Source organism: Hermetia illucens, chromosome 2 (assembly GCF_905115235.1).
Source record: "Hermetia illucens chromosome 2, iHerIll2.2.curated.20191125, whole genome shotgun sequence".
In the NCBI taxonomy this organism is placed as follows: domain Eukaryota; kingdom Metazoa; phylum Arthropoda; class Insecta; order Diptera; family Stratiomyidae; genus Hermetia; species Hermetia illucens.
In genome coordinates this window covers 181,802,383-181,814,081 of record NC_051850.1, presented here as the reverse complement: position 1 = coordinate 181,814,081, position 11,699 = coordinate 181,802,383, and the positions used below count along the sequence as shown (strand labels likewise).

The following is an 11,699-nucleotide window of genomic DNA, read 5'->3' as shown; positions in this document are numbered from 1 at the left end:
GCAGCTTTATCCAGAAGACTTGTTTGGTAAGTCAATGAGGACTATACTCATAGTGACCACCAGGAAAACCAGGAACACCAGGAAAAGGGCGAATTGACCTCGAACAAGATTTTTCGCAGAAAGCAGGGGTTTTGGTCGGATAAACGGCGAAACCTTTTGAGAAGGACCATTTCCTGCGGCGCAGGCTATCTAAATGGTGCGGTTACCTAAATTACCAGGGTCAAACAGTGCACTGGGGCCAACCTATCTCTGAGAGTGGATAGTTGAGTGGATAGTTTGCAGTTGCGGGTAACTACTGCATCCGAACGGACCCTCACTGTTACCTGGTCGCCTCAATGAGTAAGTTTGAACTTACCGTACTACAACTACAACCAAACAAGCGGAGCCTCATTCCCCACGTAAACTGGTCAACCAGGCGTAGGCACATTTCCGAAACACTGAGAACCAGGCGATTATACGCAAGAAGGGACGTCAAGCAGTAGAGCTAATGTCAACATTGGTATACTGCGAGGACAACAACTAAGAAAGACCACTGCTCAAAAAGCAGGGACAAGCAAAAGTAGGTCTGAGATCAATATATCAGACGTCAGGAAAAGGTAGGTCTCAGTGGCGAAGGTGTTAAATGGTACCTGTGTTTTCCGAATGAAGGCCTGAAACAAGAAGAGACCCTTAAGATGGCTCAGGACAGACCTAAGCCATCTTTATTGGAGCCAAGAAAGCGGGGAGCAACGGAAACTAGCCCCCATGAGGAGAATGCTACAAAAAAACCCAAAACCTGAACCCAAGAGAGGAAAGACCCAGGTATGTCTGGGGTGAAGGCAGGAATCAGGAAGCCATTCATTAGCTATCCTAGTGGGGTTAAGGGCATTCGACTGATCATACCGCCAAATACGTTTCCCGAGCAAATATTGGCTTGTGAGGAGAAGGAAACTATCGAACTTGTCGTCAAGTAGGTGTGCAATGGATGAACTATGCAACTTATGTTCACCAGGACACAATTCCAACTATGCGGCGGAGGACACTGCAGAGCGGCTTAAGACCACAGCTCTCAAATTTCCAGGGTGGGAAGAAGCAGAACTATCGATATGGCCTGGAGATGATATCCCAGGAGTACATATGGTGATAGTGTTTCTTCCGAAAGCCGCAACAACGGAGAAGCAATGGAGACGGAAGATCCCATGGGTCTCCTGAACGCTCAGAATGAAGTTCTCCATACGCAATTATGGAGTGCCGTCAGAAGCAAAATGAAGGGCAAGGGTAGATGACCGATTTCTGGAGGTAATCAAACGTCATAGTTCCCATATTGACTATCGATTTGGCAACCGACCTACGAACGTGCACAGGGAAAAGCCGAGGAAAAACATTTCGGGGGATACATCGGGTGGAAAACTTATCGAGGTCCCCGAAGGAAATTCGGAGGCGATAGAGGCAGAAAGGGCTGTATCAGTCAGGGAGGTAGGTCTGTTCCGTAGTGAAGAGCAGAGGATGGAGGACTTAGACATAGATCTTCTAGAGCTTAGGGTTAACAGCGACGTGCAGGAAAGCGTAATGTCGAAAGAGCAGGGTGATACTCCGACAGTGAAGAGGAGCTCCAAACAATGACAGAGCCAATGGCCAGTATTAAGAGCCCAGATAAACCTCTACCATGCGAAAGTTGCACCTGCGGGAATTGCAGGAGCAAGTTCCAAGGAGGATATTGGAATAGTACCGACTCAGGAGCCCTGGGTGAACCGGGGGCAGATTTGCGGTCTGACCGGCACCCTTGTGACCGTGCATCGGGTTACTTCCCAGGAGGCAACATCCGGATCCCACCGGAGCCAGTCGCTAAAATGGTGAAGTGCTGTGAGAGGAGGGCGCTACTATTGCCCATCGGCTACGATGTCAACGCCCAGCACGAAGCAACAACACCAATCGAAGAGGTGAGTACCTTCTTGAATTTATTTTGAGTAAGTAAAGTTAGAAATATATAACATAGGAAACACTCCGGAAATTGCAGGGGGGTCAGATGAGGTCTCTATGTCTGATCACAGAATAATCAGATTCGACATCGAGGGCAACTTTAAAATAAAAGGAATAATAAGGAATTCCAGGGGAACGAATTGGGATTGTTTGTGTGGGTCTGTGTTTGAGGTGGGGGAGAGCCTCTGAGTACTCAGACCTTAGTGGTCGATTGTACTCGATTCCCCCGTCTAACGAAATATCCCGGATTCGTTTATGTATCGCAGGATTTCTGTTAGTGCATGTGATGCTATCCGCTGAAGTTGGAGCACATCACCACCAAAAATTTTACGTCTGATGCGTCCGTAAGCGGGACACTCACGTAGAAAATGTTCCGTGGATTCCGCTTCCTCATTACAGGATGGGCACGTATCATCTTGGATAATTCCTATTCTGAACATATGCCCAGCTAGTGAATTATGGCCAGTCAGAATGCCCACAATATTTCTGCAAGTCTTCCTGCTTTTCGACAGGACAAACTTTGCAGTATATTTGTTTGGTTGTGACAGGAAGAGTTTGGTCTATCTAGCAGCATTAAGGCTTCGCCACCTGTCATTATGGGAAGGTTGTACCAGTTTTTGATAGCAACGTCAGCCACGAATTGGGATTACTATGTAACGCACCTGATCAACAACATGAGTCACCTTCAAGGGGGCGGCGTCATTAGGAGCGAACTGGAACTAGAACCAGTGGTGGAAAACCTCAACAAAGTCGCCATTAATGCATATGAGGCTAGCTGTTCGGCTAAAACAGTTAAGCTATCAAGGGATTTACCCTGGTGAAGTAGGAACCTAGCTAGAATGAGAACAGAGATATGAAAAGTCTTTAACCGGGCAAAACAAACCGGAGGCTGGCCGAGGAACAAAATGAACTGACTGCGAATTGCAACGCGATCAGGGAAGCAAAACGGAAAATCTTCCAAGTTTACGTGGTCGACATTATTAGGGGCAAATATGAGGATACCCTATGAGACAGAATCCAACCTAGATTAAGGGTTACTAGTGTCTGGTAGAGGAAGACGGGACTGTGTATCAATCCAGCCAAAATCACCATAGTACCATCCAGCAGAAAACTAGCGTATCGCATTGAGCTAGACCAAAATTACTCTGGAAGACACATGTCGGAAACGCTTTTCGGAAGACTGGTGACTTGTAGGGCCCTAGCAGGAAAAAAATGGAGTTGCACCCTGAAGATGCTACTTTGGATTTACACGCACCCTCTCCATTTGCATATAGAGATAACCCCTTTCCATCTACACATAGAGATACAGGCAAGTAGGGCAATCTTCAGGATGGTCGGGAGTATCAGTGAGGCGGGGAACTGCCTAAATCGGAGGAAGATTGATATTCTTTCTAAGTGGTACCCCGATTTATTGACACCAGGATATAACATGACAACGAGGTTTCACTTCGATAAGAAGTTTGAAAAACGTTGGAGTAACAGGGAAAACTGAGAGAGCGTGGCTGTGATATACGGCTTAAGTCAGTAACTGATTACTGATACCGATATGAACTTGGATCCAATGGGTAACCACACTAGCATATTCCAGGCGGAAATATACGCCATAGACAGATGTGCCTTTTTTAATCTCCAAAGGAACTGCAGGGAGCAGGATATTGCTATTCTGGCTGACAGCCAAGCAGCGATCGAGGCACTTAGGTGTAACCAGGACTGGTATGGGAATACCTTGAGAGACTGAATGCACCCGGCTCGGATGATAAAATCTGCATACTCTGGGTTCCTGGCCATGTTGAGTTGAAAAGCAATGAGGCAGCGGACGAACTGGCCCAGAAGGGAGTAGGGGCGCCTCTACATGGGCCAGAACCCTTCTGTGGAATCTGAAACGGGTTCATGGAATGAAGAGGAACGGCTGAGGGAACTTATTCTGGGCGAGCCTAACAGGAATGGAGCAGCCCAGGGTGCTTACTGGGAGATACGAATCCAAGGAATATTTAAACCTTACCAAGGAGAACCTTCGAGTTATATTGGTCATTAAAACTACGACTAGACGACCAAACTATCACCTAGGGAAGCTAAGGATGTCTACGGACACTGTCTGCAGGTTCTGTGCGTAGCGTGTTGAAACGTACACGTTCTGGACGTTCTTGCAAAGTAGGCCGAGGCACTTGGGAGAACACTTGATACCAGGTCCAAAGTTGAGTTTGGAAGTAGAGAATATACTAAAGTTTTTAACGGATATAGGCTTGTTTGACGTATTGTAGTTAATAGGTACACTATAATCAGTAAAAGGGGCACAATAGTTCTTTAAGGACGCGGTGCGTTGGTTAAGACAACTTCCACCGCCTGTTCGATCGTAGATTTTTGAGTTGTCTTCTGGAAAAAGGACATATTGCCAATGAGTGCAATAGAGACCCCAAATGCATTTTCTGCGAAGGAATGGAGGGACGGGATAACCGGCATGTTGCCGGAAGTAGTAAATGTTCGGAATTTAGGAAGGCGTTAACTGCAGTGGAAAGATGAGGTTAATACAAATAAACCTCAATCATTGTAGGGTCGCACAAGATTTGTTTGCGAAGACCACTTACGAATCCGCGATGGAGATTGCTATCATTAGTGAGCCGTACAGAAATCTTGACGTTGGTGTAGGGGTCACAGATTTGACTGGTGGAGCAGCGATATGGGTGTGCGGTCGTCAAGCCATACAATATAGCACGGATCAAGCGGCTATTGCATTTTGTGCTGCTCCGCCTCACCGAGCCTCACATTGTCTGAGTTTGAAGACCTGTTAGGCGATTTTGTTCACGACGCAAGGGGACGAAGTCCAAAGGAGATAAGCCGGTGACTTTAATAGGTGGGCCATCGATTGGAGCAGCAAAGTGACTAACGGAAGGGGGCGGTGCTTATTAGAAGCATTCGCCCAGTTGCATGTAGTTCTAGCCAACGAAGGTGATGTAAGCACTTATCGGAAATAGGGATTTGGTTCAATTGTAAATCTGACTTTTCTCAGTTCTGCGTTGGCATGTGACATGTCCAGTTAGCGAGGACTTTACGTACAACGACCACCAGGCAACCTTTGAACTAAGGACGGAGCCACAAGGCAGAAGACACACACCCCGGAAGCCGAAATACAAAAGAACACCAGGATGGTCTGCAAAACCGATGGATGAGCAAACATTCATGGAGGTATGGTTAGACCTGCCTAGCAAAGCAGGCACCTCTAAAGTATGTGACGCGTTAATGCCTAGGATATGCTCATTCCCCTCTAGAAGACCCAATTATTGGTGGAATAGTGAACTTGCCAGCCTTTAATCGATTTGTCACAGAGCCAGACGAATGACTCAGAGAGCAATAAGTAGAATCGATCAAGGGCACAAGGAGCACGCCTATGGGGAAGCTCGCAAGAACCTCATGCTCGCTATCTAGTGGAGTAAAAGGGAATGTTTTAAGGAACTCTGTTTCGAAGTTGACATAAATCCGTGGAGTAGCGCCTACAAAATGGTGACAGGACGATTCAGAGGCCGATCATCTCCACAGATCACGCGCCCTACGCTCTTGTTGAAAATAATCAAGGAGTTATTTCCCTAGCAAGAGTGTGGTACTGACCGCTGTCAGCGCCCTTTGAATGTGGCAATGATTCCACCAGTTACCAGGTACGAGCTGCTAGAAATCTGCAGTCGAATAGGCGATAGCAAAGCTCCGGATCTGGACGGCATACCGAATAAGGCCCTCAAACTTACCGTCAAACGTAGACCGGATATGTTCGCTGGGCTATTCGAAACGTGTATGTCCGAGGGTATCTTCCCTGCACTATTGAAGTGGAAGTTTGTGCTACTGTTTAAGGCTGGCAAACCTCCAGGGGAACCGTCTTCCTATAGACCCGTATGCCTTCTAGACACTATGTGTAAAATGTTGGAGCTGGTAATTTATAATAGGTTACTGCCAGTCGTCGAGAGCCAAGGGGGCCTTTCAGATAGGCAGTATGGGTTCCAACCAACCAACCAATAACATCAAACTGCACTGGTCAGAATAAAGATGGGAGACTACAACTTTGAGACCGTTGATAATTTCTCCTATTTACGGTCGAAAATCACAACCGATAACAGCTACGATGATGAAATCTGCGCACGGTTGTTGGCAGCCAACAGAGCCTATTTCAGCTTACAAAAACTGTTCCACTTGAAACGTCTCACTATAGGGTCAAAGCTCTTACTGTACAGGACAATGATTTTGCCAGTCCTCATGTGTTCCTCAGAGACTAGGGTTCTTAGCAAGAAATATTGCGAACCCTTGGCCGCGTTCGAGAGACGAATCCTTCGAAGAATTTTTGGCTCCCTACATGAGGATGAACGATGCCGTAGCCTACATAAGGATGAAATCTATGAGCGATATCACGACGTCAGGTTGTGGATAAAATCAGGCTCAATGAGTTACGTATGGATGAGATGATAGAACCTGGAAAGTGTATAAGGGCAATAACTATGGTAGGAAAAGAAGACGAGGTGCACCCTGCCTGAGATGGAGCGATGACGTAGGCATAGGGATATCGAATTCGTGGCGCAAAACCGGGATGTCTGATATTACTTATTAAGGCAGGCCTAGAACGGACACCGCTTTTTGCGCAGTTGATGATGATGATGAAAAGCTCGTCCCGTGATTTTGTGGAGCGGAAAATTTTCCCTTTTGGGTTTCTGACTTCAAATCGCACTTTAGTAGATTGCAGTGCTTCCAGGCACTGTCCACTTTCAAGCTGTAAGAAATGGACGATATTGCTCTTATTCAGGAAGATGTTCGGCAACCAGAGGCGATCCACTGGTTTTCTGGGAATCTGGCTATATATGGCAACTTTAAGCTTTACGCTTTCTTAGGCCTTTCCTGACCTTAGCGACACATAAATTGAGAAGCACCCTGGGGAATTGGCCCTCGTATGTTTCGACGTCAAACCCACGGATCTCCTAAAGGGAATTAAAGCACCGTATGGCCTGTGAGTTGGAGCTCTTCCATGCTTGTTGTAAGTGGCGACTAAGAGGAATAGAAATTTGTGGACTAGCAACTAGTAAATTTTGAAACTCTACTGCTACCGAAAGGTCAATAACACCTCGGATAGGAGCTAACCTTTCGGCAACGACCTTTAGCTATCCAAAAAATTGGACACCTAATTGTCCAAATTGCGACGGGGTCCCAGAGGACCTAAAGCACGTATTCTTCCAATGTCCTAGGTTCGTGGAAGAAAGGAGGAACCTAGAGGAAACTCTAGGTGAAGTGTTATCACCGGAAAATTTTGTCTGGGGAATGGTAGCCAGGGGGGCTAGGATGCGATCAATTCCATGATCGCAGTAATCCACGATAATTGCGAAAAACAGAAGAAATGAGGAAGGCGCGTTTACAAACCCCGCGGGTAGACGGAAAGAGACCAAGCTGAAGTAAGCTAACTCCGCCCGTGATGTAATATTTAAGGGTGATTTTATTGGATAAAAACCGCTCCCTGCTCAGGCCAGACTCTTCTGAAGATGTCTACCTCCTTGTAAGATCGCTGCTTCTCTTCCTGGTCAACCTGCTCTTTGGCCCGATGGACGTCGATAGAAGATCAGACAATTCACTTTTCCACCAGCAATTGGTCCTTCAACTGGGGAAAGTATAATGTCTAGGCATCTATGTGTCGCATGCCGTTGCGATACATTCCGTGATGTGGAAAACTCCTTCCGAGGGTGTGCTGGTATAGTGTCCTTTCCCAACCACAGATCTACGGATGTTTGCTCGTCAATTGCTTTCGCAGACAAGCCTGATGTTCCCCTCATTCTTGGACGAGGAGATTTCCAACCTCTTCAGGTCAACGACTATTGCCTGGTGATCACTGTGGGTACAATGTTGACTGGCGTTCCAGGACATATCGTGAGTTAGTGAAGGATTGATAAAAGTCAGATCCACAGCCGACTTGGATCACCCCGGTAAGTGTTAACCTGGCTGTCGTTGGACAATATGTTATCTAACTGTGCGAAAGTCTCCAAGAAATAACGCCCGTTTGCATTCGTCAGTGAACTTCCTCAATCTGTTGCCCATGCATTGAAGTCACTGACGATGACTTTTGGTCTCTGTCCTTTTGCGTCCAAGACAAATCTGACCAACATGTCCCTGAATTCAGCCAATGTCACACATTATTGTTCGGGTTTCTATAGGGTTTGCTTATTGTAGTCACTTGGACCTTTGATTCATGAGTGGGGTGCACGAGGAGGTTTTGAGCGACCAATGCATGCAACAGGGGGCGTAAATTTTTTTCCCAGAATATGGTCGTGTGGGGTATCATATGAAAGGGCTTGATTAGTACTTTTTGAAACTAGCCTTATTTCTCATATTAGGGGGTTTATATGTTGGGGAAACATAGGGGACTGAGGGCTCAAAATATATGCCTGGAAAAGTGTAACAGGTCTCGCTATCAGAAGCTATCCAAGGGAAAAATCTTTAAACAATTTGCGGATACAAACCACACTTTCTAACAAAGGAATGAAGACACTGTCCACCGAGCTATAACGCTTGACAATGGTCTCCCAGCGGTTCTGGATTACGGTGAAATAGTGTACAGATTTCACCATTTCTTTGCTTATAAAGAGGCCTCTAACTGACGGTATCTATGTATCTATTTTTATATTGTGGGTTAACACTTGTGCTTTAAATATCAGTAAAATTTGAATTTATCTTGAAAGTAACTCTAAATAACTGAAATTGGCAAATAGCTCTACACGAAATACCCCGCAATGCAAGTAACCTTCAGATAATAACGTTATTAAATCGGAAATGGACGACAACTGACTTAACTCCAAATTCCAACATATAAAATTGAGTGTTTAGCATAATTTTCGTAAAATTTGAAAACCATCAAGATTTCATTGCTCTTCGAAGATAATTTGAATAAAATGCATTGAAACATGTTTGAATCTTCATCCTCCCTCCCCCATGTCATCTGAAAAGATGTTCCACTGAAACGTTTTAGTGTCAACAATCACGTCCACAATTGTATCTTATGACTTGGTAGTGTATCTTAACTTTGTTTCTCAGGCAAGATGTGCGTCTTGTTTGGGGGCGACAAAAATTTGAACTGAGAAAAGATCATCTGAAAACGCGTGGATTCACCTGGAAAGGTGGTTGTGGTAGACAAAAAATATAAGATTTTGCACAGACTGGGCGAGGAGGCTGTTGGTGGAAATGAGAAAATGATCGAGAGTATCTGTGGCGCTCTGTTCACTTGTAGTAGTTTGCTCGTTTGGCGGATTGTCGTGAGTGGTAGCGTTTTAGAAGAATATGATGCTGGTGATCATCACTGATCATTGACAACATTTTTAATGTCATTTATTTATTTATTTTCGGGTTTTTCTACCCATACCCCGTATGAATGAGAATCTATCACATACAGATACTGTACACCAGTCATATCGAATCAAAGCGGTCTTGCTGCATAGGTGTAAGGTTATTAGCCATATCAAAAAGATACAGAGACAGTCTTGCTAACTGATTTTTTGTTTCGAATGTTGTATCTCATATATAGGAGAGGATTAGCAATAAAGATAGTTTAGTAGGCCTCACGGATCGCCATTTAAATTGAAAACTTTTGCAAACTTCGTCTTCAGTTGCTTAAGATCGGCCGAAATGAAACGGTCGCTTTTTTAGTTACTTCTGTGGAGTAAATAATATTAAGTAATTCTTGCTGGGATACCGGGTTGAAAGGATACCGGACGGATTTAGATTTGGACTATACTTTTTTCGACGTCCGTCAGTGGTGGACTGATATTCGTTGTGATTGGTTGGATCAAAAAGGATTAAGTGATCAAGAGTGACTATTTTCAAATTTTTTATTTTTTCGAGTAATTACTTAGTTGGAGTAACGGCTGTGATTAAGTGACAAAAGCGATCAAACTATCTTTAAAATGCGGATTCATGCCGTTTTGTGCATGGTGAGTGATTTTTGGAAATTTTAACCTGATTTCGTAGTTAGGATGGATGTGAATAATTTTTGGTGATTTTTTTGGAATCTGGCGATTTTTTATTGAATTTATTTGAATGAAAGGACAGTTCTTATTATTAAAAATTAAAATAAATTAAATTAAAAATGTGCTGAAATGTCAAACCAGGAATAGATAAATTTCACCGAATAGTGCAAAATACATTCGAGGATATAACATCGATTTGCTGATCAAACAAAAATAGTTTACGTGAATTTAGTGAAATAATTTTAAATCAGGACTATCTTTTGAGGACTTTCATTCAGAAAAGGACACATAATTAACCAATTTAGAGTGGATATCAATGATGCTGATTTTTAATGAAATAAATAATGTGAAGCATTTGATAGAAATGGATGATCATGCGCATCACAATGAGATCCTTGAAAAATTTTAGATCCTTTCGCCTAATAAGGCCCTTTTTACATATTCCCTTGCTTCGTTCAGGCTTACAATGAGTTAGATTGGGGAGTTCTGGAATTGCATCCAGAACTGGTTATTCCAACAAAGCTAGATATATTACCTTAGTCCTGCCCTCATTTATGAACCCTAAAATTGTTATATCTATTTTAAGAAATTAACAAAACTATCCATTCAATCTCGTGCATAATTAATTCATTCCTGAGACGCATGCATCCAATCAACATTTCCCCCATAAATGATATATATAAAAACAATTCATTTTCCTATATATTCCCCATGTGAGCTTGAAATAAACATTATCAACATTACGCAACAATTTGCATATTCGATTATCTAAATACTCGCAAATATCTTGGTGGGTTTTTTATTTGCACTTTGAATCTGAGCCTACGATGAATGGGAGACTGGTCAATAGTAAGATGACTTTCCAATGACGAGTTCATAGTACTTTTAGGAGGTGAGGTTAACTCTTGATGATGCTTGCTAACGTCAATCCGCTCATATTGTCATGTACATATTTATGGATGGTTTTTGTATCTTAAGTGATTCGATCTGAACCGATAATTGAGACGTGAGCAATTTGTAGCTCCTTTGAAGGCTTTATGAATTTTTGCATATTAATGAAAAGTCTTGGACATATCGATGCAAGGCGAGCTTAGATGTGGTAAGCAACAATATTGTTGATTGAAGGAGAGAATGTGGATGATTTCAAATTTGTTTTTCTAGACAGAAAGTGAAAGTTGATACTAACGTATTGTGCTTTGAATTTGAGATACTTCTATGTTCTCAATGTGCTTAATCAAAGTGCATGTAATTGTCCGCTGCTCATAGTTATGAGCCTAACAATCAACTCAAAATATCACTTCTGAATTTAAAGATCAGAATCTCAACCTAATTCTATTGAATCAGTTCCGGTTAAGATGGACTTTTTGCATTTCTTTTGACCATAAATGCATATATGTATTTATTTTTCATATTTATGAATGCATTCATTAAATTGGGAATGCACCCAAGACAATATTTTATGGAACTGTGTTATTGCTCCTTATTTGTAAGAATCAAGTATATTAGGAACAAGTAAACGACAAATACAAACCACTTTCCCTTTTTGTTGTTTATTAATATCCACAGATTCGCGGAAAGACAAGTGGTTTTGCATGTTGAGTGACATCACCGTTAAAGAATTGAAATTTAAAAGGAGAAAATACCTTTTTTTTGGGAAATTTAAATTGAGCCATACTTAAAATAATAAAATTACAAAAAAAAAACAAAAATAATTCCATAATGATGCAACTTCCTAAGGGTTTTATTACAGATTATTTTCAT

The 11,699-nt window shown here is 43.0% G+C and overlaps 1 protein-coding gene across 1 annotated transcript in view; it reads left to right on the top strand.

Moving 5' to 3' along the window:
* The first annotated feature begins 9,527 nt into the window (after positions 1-9,527).
* The window catches only part of LOC119649925 (collagen alpha-1(I) chain-like), a 109,389-nt gene continuing 107,217 nt past the window's right edge, over positions 9,528-11,699 (top strand). Inside the window, exon 1 of the mRNA XM_038052332.1 lies at positions 9,528-9,902. Coding sequence (XP_037908260.1) covers positions 9,876-9,902 — 27 coding nt within the window. The 5' untranslated portion in view covers positions 9,528-9,875. The remainder of the gene's footprint in view (positions 9,903-11,699) is intronic.